Below are 22,814 nucleotides of genomic sequence, written 5' to 3'. Positions count from 1 at the left end.
CACTGCAAATGAGAAGGAATGTGCTGATCCCTGGGGAAGAAGAAAAATGCATCCCTTTAAAATCAGTTTAAAAAACTGAACAGTCCTTTAACAATAGCCTCCTTAATGGGGGGGCAGCTGCTGGCTGATAATCCATCAATCCTCTCTCCAGGCGACCCCTTCCTTCCCCCTGAGCAAGTGAAAGAAAGGTGATTACTTTGCATTGGTGAAGGGAGGGGCTGAGCGTAAGCTCTCAGCTTTTTGTAAGCTCTTGGAGGAGGACAGATTGATGGATTATCTTCTTAATGACTCTTACATCACAAAGGTCAGCAAGGCTGTTTTTCAATCACTGGAGCAAAGAAACTTTGTTTTTTAAATTGATTTGCTATAGTGCATTTTTTGCCATCCTGAGTGCTTGGAACAGAACCCACGCAAAAAATGAGGCTCAACCTGTACTTATAAGAGGCATGTTGACAATTGAAAGTTCCTCTTACATAACAAACAAACAAAAATTACCAATTGGGGAAATTAATCCAGATCAGGACTGTGAGAAGGACGTGGTGAACTCTTTCTTCTTGTACCATTTTACCGCCAAAATTCCTCCAAATGGCACAAGGTCAAAAGATTAACATCTTCATCTCTGCTCACCACAGTCCCCATCAAGGTTTTGTCCCTGCAGCTCTTTTTTCTAACTCTCTACTTCTGGTTTTAAGCACACCTCTTAAATGTGCATTTACAATCATGTCTAAAGGCAACTTCAGCATGTCACAAGTCAATTGAAGCAACAACTTCAGTTGTGGGGCTTTTGCTCTTTGCCCCCACCCTAGTTCCCACCCTAATCATAGTTCTCCATGCACTACTTTTTAATTTAAAAATTCCTCCATTATCAGCCAATGGAAGGGTATTTTGCAAAAAAACATTGTGCACAGGAGGGCACCGTAGTGGAAGTGAAGACCTAGAGTAGTGATGGCGAACCTGTGACATGCGTGTCAAAGATGGCACATCATGTCGTTTTAGGTGACACACCAGCGTTCACCAACACTTGACAACAACTGAATTTGTTTTACTTGTATTTCATTTTTGTAATTATTTGACATTTCTTTATATAATACATAACGCCACACATAATTGGACTGTATTTTTAAAATAAATGAATATGTAAAGAATTGTTTCTATTTTGTTTGGGGGGAGGGCTGTCACACCAGCAGGGTCATGTTAGGCATTTTCTGAATTTTTGAAATTCTGAGCCCAAAAGGTTCATCATAACTGACCTAGAGCCTCCCATTCACAGTGGTTTAGACCCTCATCAGCAGACTATTTCGAGAACAAAAAGCAAAGGGCCATGTTACATGTTCACAATAATATCTTATTTGGCCCTAATTTGACCCTATGTTTTCTAAAGAAAACATAATAGCTATGCTTAATGCTACTATGTGGTTTTTTTATTAGATGTTTCAAATGCCTAACTTTTCAGATTGAACAACATCAGCAAAATCTAGAAGACATGTACGGTAAAAGTATTGCTGAGCAAGAAGTACTAGCAGCTCGACAACAGCAGACAACACGCCGTTTACATAGTGCATCAGTATTAAGCACTGCTCTGAAGGATGAGATGGTATTGCCTTTTATTTTTATTATTCTACTGTAGTATTTGAGTCAGTTAATATTAGACTTCTTTGATTACATTTTTAAACTTTCTTTTTTGTTTGGAGGACTTTATCATAGCATGTAGTCTACACTTCTGTTATACTATTTTTCATACACAAATACAATTTTCACTGAAGATTTCTGGATAGTTCTTTAAGGAGCTGTGCATTTTCCCTGTGATACCTCAGTAAGGCCAAATAATTATTCAAGTACAACTTCAGTTATTTGCATCTAGTAAGCACTACATAATTCTAAAAATCTTCATAGTGTTCTAAGCACCTACACCTTGGATATTCTTGTGAAAACTACTAAGAACTAACATATTAATTTAGCAATGCCAACAATCTTTTTAGGTAAATATCTATACCTATCATGCCAATGGTCAGCTCAGCCATGACAAGACTTGATGTGGTTTGCATCAATAGCTGTAGGTGGAAGGTTGACATGGTGGGGGTTGAGGGGGAGGCAGATTTTAGGTGCAGTTTGCCCCAAGTCTGCCATGGCCTTCCTCCAGCCCATCATGGACATGAACCACATTGATCTACTTTCCACTCACTAAAAGTGAGCTAAAGCAGATAAGCCACTTCCTACCCATACTCAACCATGCAGTTTTTGCAGACATAAAAGGAAAGAATTTCCATTTGTTTGCAAGGTCTCTTTATATAAACCTGGAAGTCCATTCCTTCCCAGTACAACAAAGCATCATAAGAAACGTTTTGCCTCACCACACTGTGGTAGAGTTGTCAATTATGGAACTGGGATAGTGGCCCCAGCCATGCTATCCCTCATCTTGCTACCCCTTATCTTGCCACTAACAGGTCAGCAGGAGAGGATAGCCCTTGCTTTCCAGATAGCAGAGTGGCTTGGGAGTGTAGGAAGACAGCACAAGAAGCAGGTGATCCCAAACAGAGCCAAAGAAGCAGACACAGGCTTGTTTATTGCAAAAGCATGTATTGGTAAAAGGAGCAGGCAGAAGAGTAGTCAGTCAAACGGTCTAGAAGTCAGGGATATAGCAGGTCACAGTCACCAGAAGGCAGTCCAAAATCAGTACACAAACCAGCAGCGCGTCACACAGAAACTCCACCACAGCAACCCACATTTGAGTCTGCTCTTGCCCCTATATATACCGAGGTCAGCCAATCAGAGTAGGGCGACCTCATAGTCACAAGACAGTCTTGTGACTCACTCTGATTGGCTGTCTAGTGGTGCATTGCAGCACTCCACCATAGCCTACCTGACTCTGCACACATCTCTTCCCAAGTCACATGACTCCCACCTGTAACAGGTGCAGCTGATTGCTGATCAGCATACAGAGCTGCTGTTCCTTTACGTACATTTTATACCAGGCCTGGACATCAAGGCCCCTCCTGCCACATCCTGGCTTATAACAATTCAGAGCCTGGGGTGCCAAAGGCCTGACACATAATTTGTCTGAAAACCAATTCCTATCATTTTGCTACATGCTACAGTGTAGTCAAGGAACCCTGACCTAGGAGTGCAGTTGAAGGATAGGGTTGGAGAAACTAGTTCAATATTCAAATACTCCCATTGACTTGTATGGTACAAAATAAATGGGCTGCCATTTGGAATGTAGCTGAAGGAACACCCACCCCCTGGCTTAGACACTTGGATCGCCAGGGCAAAAAGGGCAGGCTTAACCCAGACTCCACTCATGTCTCTGAGTATATCTGTCTCTTGCACTTTCCCCAGGTAAATGAATAGCTTCTATTATTTTGATATCCTAGGAACGTTGGAAAGTATCTCTCAATAAATTTGATGAAAGACTGCAAGGAATTGTGGGTGATACCCTTATTTCAGCTGCTTGTATTGCCTACAGTGGAATGTTGTCAGCAGGATATCGTCAGCAGCTAGTGACTGAGTGTCTGAAACTCTGTAATGAAAGCAATATTCCAGTATCGCCAAATTATTCACTTATAAACTGCATGACAGAACAAAATGAGGTAGTAATACATGTGGGGGGAATGACCACCCAGTCTTGAGCTGCCCGTTATGCTGGGACTGCTATAGTGCCGAAGCAGCTGCCATAGCATCCTCTGCGCAACAGGGCAGCAGCCACCGGCTCCTTGGGAGAAGGGGACTTCCCGGGTAAGGGAAGCAGCCCTGCAATGGGGCTACTCAGTTCTGCAGCAGCCCTTGGGCTGGCACAGAATCAAGAGTCTCTGTGTTGGGCCCATGGCCCAACACAGAGGCACTGGGTGTGGCAATGTGGAGCTCCACTGGTCCTGCCTCCCTCCCAACCCACTCCGTCCCCCACCTCCACCCACGCCCCCACCTACCTCTCTGCTGCCCCGTGGTTCAGGCGACTGTTGAGCAGCAGAGCACCAGCAATCCACCAGCATTAGCTTCCTCTGGTGCTGGGCTGGTGTTGAGGACCACAAATGTGCTTTACAGCCTCACTAACCACCAGCGGAGCACTGGCGGTACAAGCTCAGGATTGGGCTCTGAGACTCATCATTTTTAATAATTTAAATTATGGACTTTTCAGAAAGCCTTTTTTTTTTCTTATGTCTCTAGTTCCTACACGACACATTTAGCTTGTTTGTTGGGTAAAGGCCAATTGTATTATTTTTTGGAACAATTTTCAGAGATGAAGACTTGTGCTTTTTATGTTTACAGGGAGGCCCCTTAAACATATTTCATATTCACTTAACCACTTTTTATGCTTTTTGTGCTTTTTATGTTTACAGGGAGGCCCCTTAAACATATTTCACATTCACTTATCTGCATATTTCATATTCACTTAACCACAGATCCAGTCTGTAGGCCTTCCACACCCCCTGCACACCCCTGCAAGGGATTCCCCTCGCCTCAAAAGGGACTTCTGAGGCCTGCAGAGGCCTTTGTGAGCCTCAGAATAGCCAGAAAGGGGGGCAAAAAGAGCTTCCAGTTTTACAGTAAAACAGGAAGTGATGTTTTAAATGCCTTATAAGCCTGAAGGGGCTTCTCCGGGCCTCCTAATGGCTTATATGGCATTAAAAACATTACTTCCAGTTTTATCATAAAACTGGAAGTTGTGGGTTTTATTTTTATTATTATTATTATTTTCGCTGTGGGTGGTTGCATATGGCCTCTGTAGGCCTCAGAAAGCCTCTGGTGTCAAGGAAAGCTCAGGTCCCCTCACCTCTGGAGAGCGGGGGGGATGTCCCCAGGTATCTGCAGTTTCAATTAACTATGGAGGGGGGGGTTCCAGAATGAACCCCCACAGATATTGGGGCTTGCCTGTATTTATATATTACTATGTTTTGTAGTATATAGTATTATTATGCTTATTAAAAATTAATGTTTTATAGGTCCGTAAATGGCAAAGTGCAAGTTTGCCACTTGATCAGTACTCCACAGAAAATGCTATACATTTTAAGTATGGACAACGATGGCCTTTATTAATTGATCCAGAAAGACAAGCTTACAAATGGCTATGTAAAATGTCAGGTGACAAATTACGAAAAATTCGTGTTACAGATCTGAATTATTTAAGAACACTTGAAAATGCTATGCGTGTTGGTGAAACAGTCCTGTTGCAGGTATTTTACCTTGCTTTCACTCTGCTCACTTAGCTATTGTCAACTTAGTAACAGAGAAACATGGAAGAGTAAATATAAATTTTGTTTGCCTCTGTCAAGGGTGTCAGACTCATTTCATGCAATGGGCCAAATAGCATTCATGATGCCTGCTGAGGGCTGGAAGTGATGTCATTAAGCAGAAGGTGATGTCATTAAGCAGGTCATGACCAGAAATAAGCACTTCTTTGTCATTTAGAAACTCAGCTGCAAATGACAAAAGAGAAAATACCCAAATCTTGATCATGTTTCCAAGATATGGGACAGGTCAATTATCATACAGGCTGCACTTTTGCTATGACACCTCAGTCCACCTCAGCAACTGAGAGCAGTGGTGGTGCTGAGAGAGCCTGCAAACTGGTTAAAGAGCTTGCATGGGCCACATCTGGCCTGCAGGCATTATGTTTGGCACCCCTGCCCTATGTAACCAGAGAGGAGTATGGTAGTTTTGAAAATGTTTAATTCTATTTTATCTTCTTAATATGTGTCAGCTTAAAGTTCTAAAGCTGATTTCCCTCTTCTGTACATTGAACAGTACATTGAAATATACTTAGTATGTACATCATTTAAATATTTAATATGCTAATTTGTTAGCATAATGTAGTTTCTTTATTCTTTTTAAACCTTTGTAATTAATTTTATGTTTTATTTAGGGAGACAGATTGGTTCTCTTTTTGACTGGTTTTTTTTAAGCACAACTAGAATTTAGAAGATGTTAGTCATGATCAACTTTGTTTGCATTTATCTTTTATGCATTTGTTTGCAAATGAAATGCCTTATCATTTATGCATTTGATGCATTTATTTATATACTGGTTATGGTGTTATTTTTTTCCATAAGCTGCAATACACTTTAGACTGGAAAGGATAGCCAATGTATTTAATTCCTACCAGCCAATCATATGAATACATATAAATTTTGCTAGTCATTTTCATTCAATTGAAGTATTGTCATCTGATACTGATCCCTTACTTCTGCTGCCACGACCAGCTCTAGTTGCCTAGGGTGCCATCACCTGTCTACCCTTTTACATTCACTTATGTGCCAAATTATGGCGGCAGCTACTACACCTTCTACCGTGTTCTTTAATTGATCCTTTCATCCATGTTCTTTCTTATTCTCCTATGAGTTCTTGATGGCCACAGTAGAGAAGGAAGATAGATTAATTGCAAGAAAGAGTGGAATGTGTAAAGGCAGCACAGTATCTGTAGATTATATTGATACAGTATCAGTATCTTGACATTCGTGCTCTGAACCAGACAAACATATTGCCTGTGCAATGAAAATGTTTAATTGCAGTTACTAAAGAGCTCTCATTACAGTTGGAACTATGCAGGGAAGCAGGGAGTATTGTCCAGTGTCATTGTAGCATTAAATTTGGTTTGATGCTTTTTAGGATGTTACGGAAACATTGGATTCAATTATGAAACCAATCTTAAGAAAGGAAATCTACAGCAGAGGAGGACAAGAATTCATCAAATTAGGAGATTCTGAAAATGAATACAACCAAGACTTTAGGTAACTACTTTAATTTCTTTATTTAAGCTATTTAATGTCCTGCCTTCCAATCCCAGAAAAGCTCAAATTGATTGACTTAAAACCATCAATAATTAAAAAACAAAATCAAACAAGACCAAGCTAAACAAAAAAAGTCTTCACACACACACCCTCTCTGAAATGCCAGCAAGACAGGAAATGTTAACTCCAACAGCAGGGTATTTCAGAGACCAGGTACAGTATAAATACCAAGAAGTTTTCTTATGGGTAACTGCCAGTTGCATTTCTACTGCGTTAAGGTTAAATTTGTAAATTTGGGATGGTTGGTGTTGGTCCCTGCTTTGTCCCAATGTGAGCAGGTTGCAAGAAAAACAGCAAATGCAGCAGAATACTTTCAGCAGATGTATTTGAGCAAGGGATATCACAAGTAGAGTTGTCAGTAAACAGTCCAAGAGTCAACACGAAGAGCAGTCAGTCCAAGTATAACAAATCCAAATCAGTTTCCAACAATACACAGTCAAAGGTTCAGTCCATAAGTTATAACATATACATACAGTATCCAGCCTCCTTAGTCACTGGCAGCAGTTCCTCAATTATCTCCAACAACTCCCTTACTGCTGCACTGGAAGCTCCAGCAGACTAACCTTATGTAGTCAGCTTAGCCAATCAGTGCTGGCTTGGTCACACCCAGGGTGTGTCAGTCCCAGGTGCCTGCTGATTCTGCTGACTCAGCAATCTACACCTGCTTCCTGAACCAACTTGTAAGCTGTGGTTCTGCTTCCCTCAGAACACAAAGCTAACATACTGGAGGTGCAACCACACCAGAACCTGCTAAGATATTCTCACAGGATGGGCAGATTCTTGCAGAGAGAAACTGTCCTTCAGTTCTCCAGGTTCAGAACGGGCTTCATCATCAGCACTTTGAATTGTGCTTAGCAACATACAGGAAGTCAACGCGGATGATAAAAGTTATAATAGGAGTATAACAGTCATGACTCCTCACACCAGCTAGTGGCTGCATTGTACACTAATTGAACTTTCCAAGCAGTCTTGATACCCAACTCCACGTAGAATACATTGCAGTAATTCATACATTGACATCACCAATATATGGGTAGCCATAGTCTGGCCTGATTGAAACAAGAAAGAACATAGCTGGCACAGTTAAAGGATGTTCTTGGTCACATTCAAGATGTGAACATCCAGGTGCAAGGCTGAATCTGAGAGCATTCCCAAACTGCAAACCTGGTACGTCAAGGGGGAGTACAACCCCATCCAGAACAGGTTTATAACCCAATTTCTCAGTCATAGTTCTCTGCACTAATACCTTTGTCTTATGCAGATTTAATTTTAGCTTATTAGCCTTAATCCAAGCCAACACTGACTCCATACACTGATATAGGATCTCTACAGCCTCCTCAGGTAAAGATGAAACGATAGAGCTAAATGTCATCTGCATATTGATAACATTCAATCCCAAATCTCCAGATGACCTCCCCCCCCCCCCAGTGTCTTCTTGTACATGTTAAAAAGCATGGAGGATAGAACAGAACTCTGAGGAATTCCATAAGCCAATGGTCAAGATACTGAACAGGAATCTCACAAGTCACTTTTTTGGAACCTACCATTTGAGAATCTGTCAGATCCACATAATATAGTACCCCACAACCCAGTGAGATGGTCCAGAATGGTACCATCATTCATGGTATCAAAAACTGTTGAACGGTCCAAGAGAGATGCACTCCCATTGTCCAGTTCCTAGAGCGTGTAATTCACCAACAGCCCAAACCTATCCTGCTCTGGAATAGGCCGACCAACTGGCCTATGCCATATCCAGTGCAGGGTTGGAGGTGGCTGAAGTGCAACTTGGAGTAAGGGGATATTTATCCCCTTACCCCAAGTAATGCCCCAGCCACCCCAATGGGGTTACTTGGATCTGCGCCAGCTAAATCACTGACGCAAATCTGAGTAGCCCAGTGTAATATTGGGCTGCTTGAGAGGAGGGTTAGGATTCAACCTAAGTACAGGAGGCTGGTCCCACCCCCCTCCCAGGTCCGCCCTCCCCCACCCTGAAAAGCCCCCATTTCCTACCACTCTCCCCAACCCCCCCCCCTGCACTGGCCTCCTCAGGCCAACTCATACTCACTTGTCACTGGCCTGGATATGGCACAGGGAGGCCAGCATGCAGCTTTGCGCCAGCCTCCCAAATTCGGGAGTTGTCACAAACATAAGAACAGCCCCACTGGATCAGGCCATAGGCCCATCTAGTCCAGCTTCCTGTATCTCACAGCGGCCCACCAAATGCCCCAGGGAGCACACCAGATAACAAGAGACCTCATCCTGGTGCCCTCCTTTGCATCTGGCATTCTGTCATAGCCCATTTCTAAAATCAGGAGGTTGCACATACACATCATGGCTTGTAACCCGTAATGGATTTTTCCTCCAGAAACTTGTCCAATCCCCTTTTAAAGGCGCCCAGGCCAGACGCCATCATCACATCCTGTGGCAAGGAGTTCCACAGACCTATGGCACGTTTACAACGCTCGCAAGCTACCATAAGTGACTTACAGCCCAATCCTGAGCTACCCAGAGCGCCCAGCCTCGGCAGCACAGAGAATGGCTGCCGCCAGATCCTGCACACCCCGGGCTACCACTGAAGGCATCTCAGGAGAAGGGGATTCTCATCCCCTTCTCCTGGGTAAGGTAAGCAGCCCCGCAATGGGGCTACTCACTTTACTGTCAGCGGTAAAGTAAAGGTGCTCGTGTAGGGCACCAAGCCCTCCACAAGTACCTTGGATCCTGTGGAGCAGAGCTCCACGGACCCACCTCCCTCCCTCCTCCCGGCATGCCTCCCGTCCGCCCCCCCTCCCCACGTCATGCCTCTGCCTCACGCCTCAACCCGCCCTCTCTCCACCCCCGCTGGCCTCCCCCCTCCCTAGAACGCCTCCTCCCCATCCCGCTTACTGTGCCATGGCTCAGCAGTCCAGGAGACTGCCGAGCCACGGAGGCTGGGCGCCTGCCCCGCACTAGCCCAGCGCTAGCCATGTCGCCGAGCACAGGACTGGGCTCTTAGCCTGCTGAACACAACATTAAGATTGTGTTCCAAGACTCTCAGAACCTGGCCAGGTTGAAAAAGATCATAACAATCAATTTCATCCAGGAATCACTGAGGTTGTGATGTCATTACATGCTGCATCACCTTGCCCAAGAATAATAAATTTAAACTTGGCCAATAATGATCTAAAACAGTGGTTCCCAAATGTTTTAGCACCAGGACCCACTTTTTAAAATGATAGTCTATTGCAACCTACCTAGCTTTACAAGACTAAAAAAAAAAATAGTTTCACTTTACCAGTGGCTTAAGCTTCTGTTTTTATCCTTTCCACTATGGTGGGGGGGCCCTCCCTTCTGGTGCATTTGTTGAGTTCCACTTTCATTGGATTGGGACCATTATAGTGGTGTTTCATTCCCTTCGCCTGGCCTTGATAAGGGCGGAGGCACATTCACCTATTTGCAAGTAAATGTACATATGTGGCTCAATTTCCATAGGGTTAAATATATTTTCCTTGTCAGCTTAGTGGGGAGACTTCTCAAGAGTTTTTTGGAGTCTGCATTCTTTGGATTGGGACCATTCTAATGGTGTTGCATTTCTCTTGGCCTGCTCTTCAAAATGGTTGAGACTCATAACTAGACTGCCTCCAGAGGTTTGGCAATGATGTCATCATGTCATCACCAAACATCCATGTTGCCAGGCTCTAAGTTGTGTGGAACTTTTCTGGGGGATTACATACCTTAGAGCAACTATTTTTAAACCTTTTTCATCTCATGACATACTGACAAGGCACTACAATTGTTAAGGCACACCGTCAGTTTTTTTACTGTTGACAAGGCACACCGCACTGACAGCAGGGGCTTGCATCCTCCAGTGGCCCTACTAACAAATGATCTTTCCCCAAACTCCCATGGCACACCTGTAGATCATCCCCGGCATGCCAGTGTGCCCCGGCAGCACAGTGGTTGAAAATGGCTGCCTTAGAGGGAACACTGGTCAGTTCTACAATGGTGGCAGTGAAGTACTTTCTTCATTGTCTTTGACAAAATATAGGTGGACCCTCATTATCCATGAGGGTTCCATTCCCAGAAACCGAAACCCAAAACCCACGGGTAATGAAAAACCCTCAGTTTAAGGCACCTTTAACACTCCTGAGGCGCCTTTGGAGTGCTGGGGAAGGTTTCCACGGCCCTCCAAAGACCTTTAAAGGCCTTAAAAGTCACTTCTGGCTTTGACACAAAACCTCAATGAACATCTAAGGCCTCCCAGAGACCTTGGAAGGGATTCTGAGCATCGGGGAGGCCACATATGGCTTCCCCAGTGCTCAAAACACAGCTCCCCTCACCTCTGGAGGGTCGAGGTTAAGCCATGTCTGGGTGTGGGGGAGCCAGATCCGCGTTGAGCCAGATCTGCGGATGAAAACTCTGTGGATAAACAGGCTCAACCTGTATGACAAATATCCATATGTTTAATAAATATTTCATGATGATATGCTTCATTAATACCTTTTTATACTATTTATAGAAGTGTGGTTTCTTTTTTCTCTCAGGCTATACATGACAACACAGAAAGCTAACCCCCATTTTCTACCAGCAATATGCAATATTGTGACAATGATAAATTTCACTGTGACATTCCAAGGTTTGCAAGATCAACTTTTGTCTGCTATTGTAAATAAAGAAAAACCTGAGCTTGAGCAACAGCGTTGTGAGTTGCTAGAAAGCATGTCTGCTGACCTGGTAACACTTCGTGAACTAGAACAAAAATCACTTAGTCTTTTGCAGAAAACAGATGGTAAATAAACAGTTATAGAAATCTTTGAAATGATATCAGTTTGTTTGAACCAATAATAGAGCTGTGTTACCCAATGAGATACAAAGAATTGTATTATTTTCATGAACTAACAAGGATAATGTTTACTCAGCTATAATATGGTGCATTCAGTGTGTGCCACAAGAGTTAGAGTACTGTGTTTGGACATTAGAAAGCTGGGTTCAAATCCCCTAATGCTTAATTCAAATATAGTTGAAAGCCAGAAGCAGCTTAAAAAATAGTGTTCGGAGGGGGAGCAAGTACAATCAGGATTAGAACCCCAATGGGGAAAATTCACTGTCCCCTTCTTTCACCCTATTTCTGATGCCTCCCAGCACTATTGTTTCTTTAAAACTTAAAACAGTGGGCTGCATTCCATACAATAAGTTTTTGGACTTTTTCACTGACCCCACACATCCTTGGCAGGGTTGTCGGGGGGGGGGGAGAATGAGCCAACTTTTGAAGGCTCCATCACCATCCATGAAACTCTCTCATCAAGGAAACACCCTGGACTATTAGAGGATGTTTGCTGTTTTCAAAGCCCAGGTTTTGACCAGGAACTGCCTATAGGCATCTACCATGAGGAGCCATTTCCAGTTTCTGTCCAAATAAGCTGTAGGCAATTTTATTATTTTTTCACATTTTTATACCACCCTTCCTCCAAGGTCAAGCTTCATGGTTGAGTGGGGATTTCAACCTGGATCTTGCAGGTCTAACTCCCAAACAACTAAACCATCCTGGGTACTGGGAACCATATGTACGTAGGTATATGTCTCTGAAGTCTTCCATACTACTAAAAAAGCATAGGCAAGTATTCACCAGGACTGGCCTTAGGAGCTGCAGGGCCCTAGGGGACAGGCAGTTTGCATCTCACATTTCAGCAGGTAAGCCTCCATGCAGAGGTATCATGAGGCTGGTGTGGAGAGTGGAACTCCACCTCCACCACTGCATAGCCTCCTGCTCACCATGACAAGTGGCACAACTCCTGGAAGTAGATGAGTGGTGGCATGATGATGTCATTTCATCATCACTAACTGCTTTCAGAGTGCTCCAATTTTGGACCAATCAGAGGTAGGGACAGGCAGAAGGGCCCCCCAGCCACAGAGCTCCACTTGCCACACTGGCCTCATGACAACTGGCCTCATGACAACAGCCTAAATGGAGGCTTACCTGCTGAAGTGTGAGATGCCAGCTGTGGCTGTGGGCAATCTGTTCTCTGCCCCTTCAGCATGGAGCCTGCTCAGACACAGGGCCTAATTAGGTCCAGTCAGCCCAGTTAGCCTAAGGCTGGCCTGGTATTCATTATCTCATATTTGGTTCAATTGGAGGGAACACTTATGACTCACATTTTGCCCACATCTCTCCTTGGTAATGTCTGATTAAATAAATATGTGATATAAAGTCATATTCAGAGTTTCTTTGCCCTCTCCAAGTGGCAACCAATGATTTAGAGCCATTGGCAGAAAAACACTGAATGCAGGTACCTCATATAACACATTCCTTTGCTAGATGTTACTAGGGTCAAGCACAGGAGAGAAGTAGATCAGCAGTAGCCATAAATTCCTCCTCATATTTAGCAAAATCATAACAGTTGCATGTTTAAATGCTGATATGTGGAATAAGACCTCAGGTGCTCATGCACACCTGTAATAACAAGGCTGTGTTACCAAGTAGTTGGCAACCTTCAGTCTTGAAAGACTATGGTATAAGCCTACAGCACCTGGTATTCCCAGGCGGTCTCCCATCCAAGTACTAACCAGGCCTGACCCTGTTTAGCTTCTGAGATCAGACGAGATCGGGCATGTGCAGGGTAACAGTTGCTACAAGTAATTTTCCATAAATGTATAGTGGATTATACAGCTTATCCAATGCTACCAATGAAATAGACCTTCTTTAAATTCTAGGACACATTCTAGATGACAAAGATCTCATTGACAATTTGCAGAAAACAAAAATCACCTCAGTAGAGATTTTCAAACGTGTTGAAGCATCAGCATTAACAGAAGCTACAATTAAAAAAATGCGGGAAAGCTATCTGCCTGTTGCAACTCGAGGTGCGGTGCTCTACTTTGTATTATCAGATCTTGTTCACATCAACTATATATATCAGTTTTCTCTGGAGTGGTTTCAAAAGAAGTTTGTAGATTCCATCGACTATGTGAACAAACGAAGACACTTATCTTGGAGTGCTTCAACTATTCCAATAACTGGAGGTGTTCGAGCCCTTAGGAGGTTGAAGAGCGTTTCTGCCATAGAAAGCAGCAAAGAAACTGGGAGTGAAACAGACATCTTCAAACAACATCTTAATATTATAATAGAGAAATTAACAAGCAATGTTTATAAGGTACCTATATCTGAAAATACTACAGAAATTATTTTTGGTTACTATGTAATGTAACTTTTAAAACATTTTGGTAAGCTTTTGCAAAGTTTAGTTTATTGTTTATTATTATTATTATTATTATTATTATTATTATTATTATTATTATTTCTCATATCACAGCTACCTATTCTTTAGCTGGACTTGGTATTAATTACTAGCCGGGCCCTACCCAGGGGCCTAGGACGTCGTAATATATTTGCAAATGATGTGTACTAAACCAAGCAGGGTAGCTTTTTGAAATTGACCAATAGTAATTTTGTCAACATTCAGATGTTTTAAATGCAGTTCAAGCGTTTTTGGAACTGCACCCAATGTACCAATTACTACTGGGATAACCACTGCTGGTTTGTGCCATAATCTTTGGATTTCTTTTTAAATCCTGATATTTACTAATTTTTTTATGTTCCTTTTTGACAATTCTACCTTCACCAGGTATTGCTATATCGATGATGGTCACTTTATTTTTGTCTGTTACTGAGGTGTCTGGTGTATTGTGTATCAAACTTTATCGGTTTATATTTGAAAATCACACAAGATCTTCACTCATTTTCTGTAACTTTTTCTGTTTTAGGCTCTTGCCAATTCTTGACTGTTTTGATATTGTAATTTCCACATAAATTCCAATGGATCATTTGAGCCACTGTATTCTTTACTTCAACCAGTGCTTGTTCCTGATTCTCTTTTACATAATCAGCCAATGCATATTTCTCTTCCTCCACTGTTTGTTTTACTTGCAAAAGCCCTCTGATGCCAGATTTTCAAGGCAAATACAATCTGTCTGTATCGCTACATGGATGAGCATAGTATATTGTCATAAGCTTCTGAGTTTTCCAATCCAGAGTATCCAAATCAACTTGAGTCCAATTAATTATTCTAGCAGTATATCTTATAACTGGTATGGCCCAGCTGTTGATGGCCCTGTGTTCCCACCATTTACTTTGAATTTCAAAATTTTTCTAATTCTCTGGGTATATTCCTTTTTGACAATGGTTTTCACTTCATGCTTGATGTTACCCAGTTGTAAAATGCCAAGATATTTATAGGCTTCTTTCTGCTTAAACTTTATCATTTGGCATTGCAATGCCATCTCTTTCTGTGATTTTACCTTTCTTCATAGCTAGTGTGGCACATTTTTCTAGACCAAATTCCATTGAAATATCTGTACTAAATATTTGAACATGACTGAATTTCAATTTCTGACTTACCACAGAGCTTTAAGAGCCCAATCCTGGGCTCCGCGCACCGGCTCACCACTGGCACACACTATCGCAAATCTGTCAATGACTGAATTTCTATTTCTGACTTACCACAGAGCTTTAAGAGCCCAATCCTGGGCTCGGCGCACCGGCTCACCACTGGCACACACTATCGCAAATCTGCCATAAAGCACGTTTGCGGGCCCTACCACTGGGTGAACACCGGTGGTAGCCCAGTGCAGGCGGGTGCCCGACCTCCACTGCTCAGTGGTCACGTGGACCGCTGAGCAGTGGATAGGTAAGCGGGGGTGTAGGGGGAGGCAGGGAGAGGGTGGGGAGGAGGCATTGCGGAAAGGTGCGCTGGGGAGGTGTGCCGGGGGAGGGAGCAGGGACGGAGGAAGGCGGGACCAGTGGAGCCTCCACCAGATCCAGAGCCTTAATGTTGGGCTCACTGTCCTACCCAGAAGCTCTTGATTCACTGCCAACCTTTTGGTTGGCGATGAATTGAGCAGCCCCATTGTGGGGCTACTCTCTTTACCCAGGGGAAGGGGACAAAAATCCCCTTCTCCCAAGGAGCCACCGGTGGCTGCCCAAAGTACACAGGATGCAGTGACAGCCATTTTCGGCGTCACCCCAACAGCGTGCCCTCGGCAGCTCAGGATTGGGCAGTAGTTGGCAACCTTCAGTCTTGAAAGACTATGGTATCGCACTCTGAAAGGTGGTTCTGGAACAGCGTCTAGTGTGGCTGAAAAGGCCGATTCGGGAATGACAATCCCTTCCACACTGGGAGCAAGTGCACTCTGTCCCTGGTCTGTCTCCCTGGCTATGGGCCTTCCTTCTTTGCCTCTTTGCCTCAGACTGTTGGCAAAGTGTCTCTTCAAACTGGGAAAGGCCATGCTGCACAGCCTGCCTCCAAGCGGGCCGCTCAGAGGCCAGGGTTTCCCACTTGTTGAGGTCCACTCCTAAGGCCTTCAGATCCCTCTTGCAGATGTCCTTGTATCGCAGCTGTGGTCTACCTGTAGGGCGCTTTCCTTGCACAAGTTCTCCATAGAGGAGATCCTTTGGGATCCGGCCATCATCCATTCTCACGACATGACTGAGCCAACGCGGGTGTCTCTGTTTCAGTAGTGCATACATGCTAGGGATTCCAGCACGTTCCAGGACTGTGTTGTTTGGAACTTTGTCCTGCCAGGTGATGCCGAGAATATGTTGGAGGCAGCACATGTGGAAAGCATTCAGTTTCCTCTCCTGTTGTGAGCGAAGAGTCCATGACTCGCTGCAATACAGAAGTGTACTCAGGACGCAAGCTCTGTAGACCTGGATCTTGGTATGTTCCGTCAGCTTCTTGTTGGACCAGACTCTCTTTGTGAGTCTGGAAAACGTGGTAGCTGCTTTACCGATGCGTTTGTTTAGCTTGGTATCGAGAGAAAGAGTGTCGGAGATCGTTGAGCCAAGGTACACAAAGTCATGGACAACCTCCAGTTCATGTGCAGAGATTGTAATGCAGGGAGGTGAGTCCACATCCTGAACCATGACCTGTGTTTTCTTCAGGCTGATTGTCAGTCCAAAATCTTGGCAGGCCTTGCTAAAACGATCCATGAGCTGCTGGAGATTTTTGGCAGAGTGGGTAGTGATAGCTGCATCGTCGGCAAAGAGGAAGTCACGCAGACATTTCAGCTGGACTTTGGACTTTGCTCTCAGTCTGGAGAGGTTGAAGAGCTTTCCATCTGATCTGGTCCAGAGATAGATGCCTTCTGTTGTAGTTCCAAAGGCCTGCTTCAGCAGGACAGCGAAGAAGATCCCAAACAAGGTTGGTGCAAGAACACAGCCCTGTGTTTGGGCTGTAAGTCATCCATATACAGCAAATGGTTAATTTTTGGTGAGTTTCCACATATCGGCATTTTGTTGGCCATTTGATAACCCAGCGTTGTTTTGTTTAATATGACTGATAGTGGAATCATGGCAATGGCGAACAATAATGGTGGAAGTGAATCACCAGAAAAAAATCTTGCTTGATATTGACTGTACTTGATATTGACTGTACTTGATATTGACTGTACTATAGTTTTCATTTTCGACTATCAGTTTCATGGCCTTCTGTATAAATGCATCTATATTTTTGCTAACTCTTTGTTTTTGACTGGATTTTGTCTGTATCCAGCTATCGAGTCCTTCCCAAGGACCTAGGATAGGTAACAAAAAACCGGATTGAAATATCTCCATTCCATCAAAAGTTATACCGGAAACCAAAAAATGCATGGAACCCTATGGAAAATGAAACTGAGCCATATTGTGCGTTTACTTGCAAGTAGGCAAACTTGCCATAGTTCATTGGAAAGGGCAGGCCAAGAAGAATCCAATGACACCAGAACGGTTCCTATCCAATGAACAGCCCCCAAAAAACACCCAAGAACGAAGTCCCTCCCTTCAAGCAGATGAGTATATTGAGCCCTATGGAAAGTGAAAGTAAGCCACAAGGTCGCATTTACTCGTGAGTAAGCAAATGTGGCTTGGCTCCTGGTCAAGTCAGGCAAAGAGGAATGCAATGCCAGCTGCATGGTCCCCATCTAATGAAAGTGGAGCTCAACAAATGCTCCATAAGGCAGACCCCCCCCCCAGAATAAACCAGAGGCTTGAGCTCGTAAGGTGGGCACTGGGGAGGGCTGAAAATCTCACTGATTTATTTGTGTGTGGCAGGCAGCAACACCCCCCTCCCAAAAGAATAAACCAGAGGCTTGAGCTGGTAAGGTGGGCACTGGGGAGGGCTGAAAATGTCATTGATTTATTTGGGGGGGGGGGTTTCTTGCAGGCAGGCTACAGAGAAAATTCACTTGGTGAAACAGGGCTGGCTTCCCCTTATTTATGTTTTTTTTTAATTTAATTATTTATAATTATTTTATTTTGCTTGATGATGTCACTTCCACTCATGACATCACGTCTGGTGGGTCCTGGACAGATTGTCATTCTAAAAAGTAGGTCCCAATGTTAAAAGTTCAAGAACCACTGCCTTAACTCAAAACAGGCCAATGAGACATCCGAGGGGGGGTGACACCCTATTGACCAAAATTCTGGAAATCGTGGCTTTTAGGAATAATACCATCATGTTATCTACCATTTGATGCAGAATTTCATCCATTGCTTGTGGGGAAATATACACTGCATTTATTTTTCTGGCCATTATTATTATTCATTCCATGTCATGACTATTACTATCTCTGTCTCACCTACCTCACAGGGTTGTTGTGAGGACAAAATAAGGGGAGGCACCATGCACACCACCCTGAGCTGCTTAGAGGAAGGGTGGTATAAAAAGTGAATTAAATAAACAAGATAATTAATTAATTAATTAATTAATTAATTAATTAATTAATTAATTAATTAATTAATTAAGTCATATGGGGTGACAAAAATTTATGGGTCCTGAATGTCAAATGACTTAGCTACGCCTCTGCCTGAGCCAGCAAAGAGGCTGAAGAGGGGAAGGGAGGGTGGAAAACCTTGTGTAACCAGAACACATGCAGCAAGGTGGAGTGCGCGCACGCTCACTCACACACACACACCCACACCCACACACACACACACACACACACACACGGACAGGTGTGGTAGTAACAGAGGGGACTGCTTTAAAAAACCCAGGGAGTGTTTCCCAATTCCCCCCCTTCAGACTGAGATGGTGAAGGCTCCCAACAACACAGTCCTGGAACGTGCTGGAATCCCTAGCATGTATGCACTGCTGAAACAGAGACGCCTGCGTTGGCTCGGTCATGTCGTGAGAATGGATGATGGCCGGATCCCAAAGGATCTCCTCTATGGAGAACTCGTGCAAGGAAAGCACCCTACAGGTAGACCACAGCTGTGATACAAGGACATCTGCAAGAGGGATCTGAAGGCCTTAGGGATGGACCTCAACAAGTGGGAAACCCTGGCCTCTGAGCGGCCCGCTTGGAGGCAGGTTGTGCAGCATGGCCTTTCCCAGTTTGAAGAGACACTTGGCCAATAGTCTGAGGCAAAGAGGCAAAGAAGGAAGGCCCATAGCCAGGGAGACAGACCAGGGACAGACTGCACTTGCTCCCGGTGTGGAAGGGATTGTCACTCCCGGATTGGCCTTTTCAGCCACACTAGACGCTGTTCCAGAACCACCTTTCAGAGCGCGATACCATAGTCTTTTGAGACTGAAGGTTGCCAATACAAATGGTGCAGGCTCCCCATGCTCCAGCCTATGGAAACAAAACTGCCCAGCAAGCAAGTCTTCCCAGCAAGCCAAAGCAAGAGATTTAGGCTACAATCTGATCCACACTTTCCTGGGAGTAAGCCCCATTGACTAGAATGGGTCTTACTACTGAGTAGAAATGCATAGGACTGGACTCTTAAAAGCTCAGCATCCCACCTGTGAAAGAAGCGGGGTCAGCTGGCAACTGGGAGGACTGAGTAGGGAGCTCAGGAGGGGGACGCGAAGGAGGGGAGGGGATTGATAACAGCTGCCTTAGTTTCCTTCCAGCCCCAAGCATGAGGCAGCAGCGTATTTGCGTAACTCTATGCAATTTAGCACAACTCGTTTTTTCTTAATTGCGCCAGGTCACGGAACGGAACTCACATGAATAAATAGGCTCCACCTATATTCTAAAATCCCAGAGCACTTTGACTTTTTCATTCTCTACCACTTCTTTAATTTTATGGTTCCACCAGTTGTTACTTGCAGGCAGTTTATACTTTTTACACAAGTTCCAGTGAATTGTTGTTGCAACCTTGTCATGTCTTTCTTTGTAGTCAGTCCGCATGATCTTCTTGCAGCAGCTGACTAGGTGGTCACAGTTTTATCAGCATATTTACACAAGGGACATTTGCTATCCATAGATGTTTTCTCAATTTTGGCTCTTTATACACTCATCCTTAGTGCCTGGTTTTGGACAGCCAAAATTAATCCCTCTGTCTCCTTCTTTAATCTACCTGTTCTTAGCCAGTGCCAGGATTTGCTGTTGTCAGCCTTTCCTGCAATGTATTTGTGTATTTTTTATACAGCGCTTTACTTTGCCATTTTTCTTTTCTGATGTTCATTTGATCTTTTTATAAGCCAGCTTTGTTGTTACTGTATCATTGTTCCCAGTACTTATAAAAATATTCTTATTCTTATTATTTCAATTTTCGCACAGTTATGTTGCTTTTGACTGGATTTTGTATATATCCACCTATCGAGTCCTTCCCAAGGGCCTAGGATAGGCAGCTATATTTGTTTTTATATTGTTACGTAACAAATATTGCTGTAGTATATGTGTTGTTCCTAGTAAGGCGGCCTTTTGTAATTGACTGATAGTGCTTGTACTCATCTGCAGCTTTGTTTTTATTGTATCAGCGTCCCCAGTACTTAGCATATTTTCTTAATAACTAACTTCAAGACATCTTCTTCACTATCCTTTACATATTCTTGCAATGCCATTTTCTCTTCTTGTACAATTTGTACATCCCTTATCCACCTATGCTCCTGGGTAAATAAAGTCTACCTACATCACTGCATGGATATAGGGCATGATTTATCATCATTATCTTCCTGGTCTTCCTGTCTAGCACTTCTAATTCATTATTATTATTATTATTATTATTATTATTATTATTATTATTATTATTATTATTATTATTTTGTTTGTGTCCACCTACTGAGTCCTTCCCAAGGACCTAGGATAGGTAGCTATTTTTTGTCTTCATGATGTTGCATTACAGATATTACCGGAGTATATGCACTGTTCCTAGTAAGGCAACCTTTTGTAATTTTGTTGTTGTTGTTGTTGTTGTTGTTGTTACTACTACTACTACTACTACTACTGTTGTTCTTGTTCTCCAGACAGTAACTTCAGCCTTATTCAGTGAAGATCAGCTGTGCTTTGGTTTCTTGTTGTGTACAGCAATCATGAAAAATAATTGTGGCAATGATCAACTTACTAACAAACTTGGATTTATATCAGAGAATCAATGGAAATTCTTCCTCTACTCAAGCAAGGTGGAACAAATTATGGACACAAAAGAGAATATTGGTAAACAAAGCCACATTCAAATAAAATAAATAAATTTATTTGTCACTCTTTTAAAGATATATGGACATTATCAAATGAATGAGTGCCGTGCATAAAATTCAGAGAATTTGTCACAGAATGTTTCACAACACTCACTAAGTTTTCACTAACACAGATGGAAATTAAAAATAAATAGGTTTTGAAACAAAATACTTTCTTTTTTATTTAAGTTTTATTTATTTTTATCAAAACAAAGAACAACAAAAATAAACTCCTGACTGCTAAGTAAGCTTTCTTTCTTCTTTTTTCCTTTAAATATTACAATTCAGAATAGAATTTGACATGGAACCAAAAATTAGAATAATGTGAGAAAAGCTAATTCATTTTTCAGTTAATTGTTATAATTTTGTATGAATTAGTGTGCAATTCAAAGGAGGACTTTGGCTGGTGCAAGTCCCTTGCACCGGCCCAGGAGGGTCGCAAATGTGTCCTAAAGCACATTTGCGCGTCCTCAGGAGTAAGCCATGCCGATCCATGGGGGCTGAATCCAGCCTCTGTGGCAGCTTGTGCAGTGAGCCTTGCATTGGCCCAGGTGGGCCGACACAAGGTTCAGGGGTGGACAGGGAGGAGGTGGGAGTGAGGCATTCCTGGGTGCGGGAGGGTGGGCAGTGGGTGGGCAGTGGGTGGCCCCTGGGAGGGTGGGCGGGGGGGCTAGCAGTTTGGCGAGCAGGAGCTTCAAGCCACTCTGCTCTCCTCAAACTTGCGTTACCGCAGGAGGTGGCGCAAATCTGAGGAGACCCATGGGGCAAGGGTGACTTACCCGGAAAAGTTTCCCCTTGCTTCTGGCTGAGCCAATTTGGGCCCCTATCCCGTGCTGGATACAGCGCAAGCTTCGTGGCTTGCCTGTTCCAGCACAGGGTAGGATTGCGCCCTTAGATATATATTTGTTAATCTTGGAGCTGGGAGGGTAAGAATTGAGTTGGAATCTGGGCCAGTTGCGGGTGGAAAGGAGTTGGGAAGGGGAAAGATATCGTGGGCAACAGCACTGCCAATATCCTATGCTCCCTTCCTGACCTCAACATGCCTGCTTGGACTTGTGCCAAGCAAAGGGCTGGCTCAGATTGGAGTAGACTCATTGGAGATCATGGCATGGCAGAGGAGGTAAAAATATTTTTTATTTACCTCTCTGCCAGGGCATGGTCTCCTACCAGGTCATAGTATGCAGAGTAGGCCACACCAGTGATGCTACACACTAGGAACTGGCCGAGGATAAGATTGTGCTCTGGATCTTCTGCATGATGATGTGGGGTTATGTCTTTGACATACATTAAACACAGTAGAATAAGTACTCTTGTACTTAAAATTAAAAATTGTTAAAAATTGTGCAACGAAATCCTAACTTGCACTGGAGCAGGCAAGCCAGTGGGCCAGAAGTGGCACAACCCGAGGCAAGGGGAAATTGTTCTCCTTACCTTGTGTGGCACCAATGAGAACTCAGTTCTGCGCCACCTGATGAGGTGGCACAGACCCGAGAAGAATGGAGTGAACAGGGGCCACTCTGTGCTGCCCAGGAACAGGGTCAGGATCCGGCATAACCACCAGATCCTGGCCCCACTTCCTGCCTTCCACCCGCCTGCCCCCAGGAACGCTCGCCACCCACTC

The 22,814-nt window shown here is 43.7% G+C and overlaps 1 protein-coding gene and 1 pseudogene across 1 annotated transcript in view; one reads left to right on the top strand and one right to left on the bottom strand.

The window, feature by feature from the left end:
* The window catches only part of DNAH14 (dynein axonemal heavy chain 14), a 283,703-nt gene that overhangs the window by 222,771 nt on the left and 38,118 nt on the right, over positions 1 to 22,814 (top strand). Inside the window, 7 exon segments of the mRNA XM_066623355.1 lie at positions 1,454 to 1,594; positions 3,372 to 3,587; positions 4,938 to 5,168; positions 6,601 to 6,722; positions 11,303 to 11,547; positions 13,470 to 13,954; positions 20,897 to 21,173. Of these exon segments, the coding sequence (XP_066479452.1) occupies positions 1,454 to 1,594; positions 3,372 to 3,587; positions 4,938 to 5,168; positions 6,601 to 6,722; positions 11,303 to 11,547; positions 13,470 to 13,954; positions 20,897 to 21,173 (1,717 nt within the window).
* On the bottom strand, positions 13,274 to 13,393 carry LOC136638041 (5S ribosomal RNA; annotated as a pseudogene).

Source organism: Tiliqua scincoides, chromosome 1, assembly GCF_035046505.1.
Source record: "Tiliqua scincoides isolate rTilSci1 chromosome 1, rTilSci1.hap2, whole genome shotgun sequence".
NCBI classification, from domain to species: domain Eukaryota; kingdom Metazoa; phylum Chordata; class Lepidosauria; order Squamata; family Scincidae; genus Tiliqua; species Tiliqua scincoides.
The sequence above is the reverse complement of the archived record's forward strand: the minus strand, read 5'-3'. Positions and strand labels throughout refer to the sequence as shown.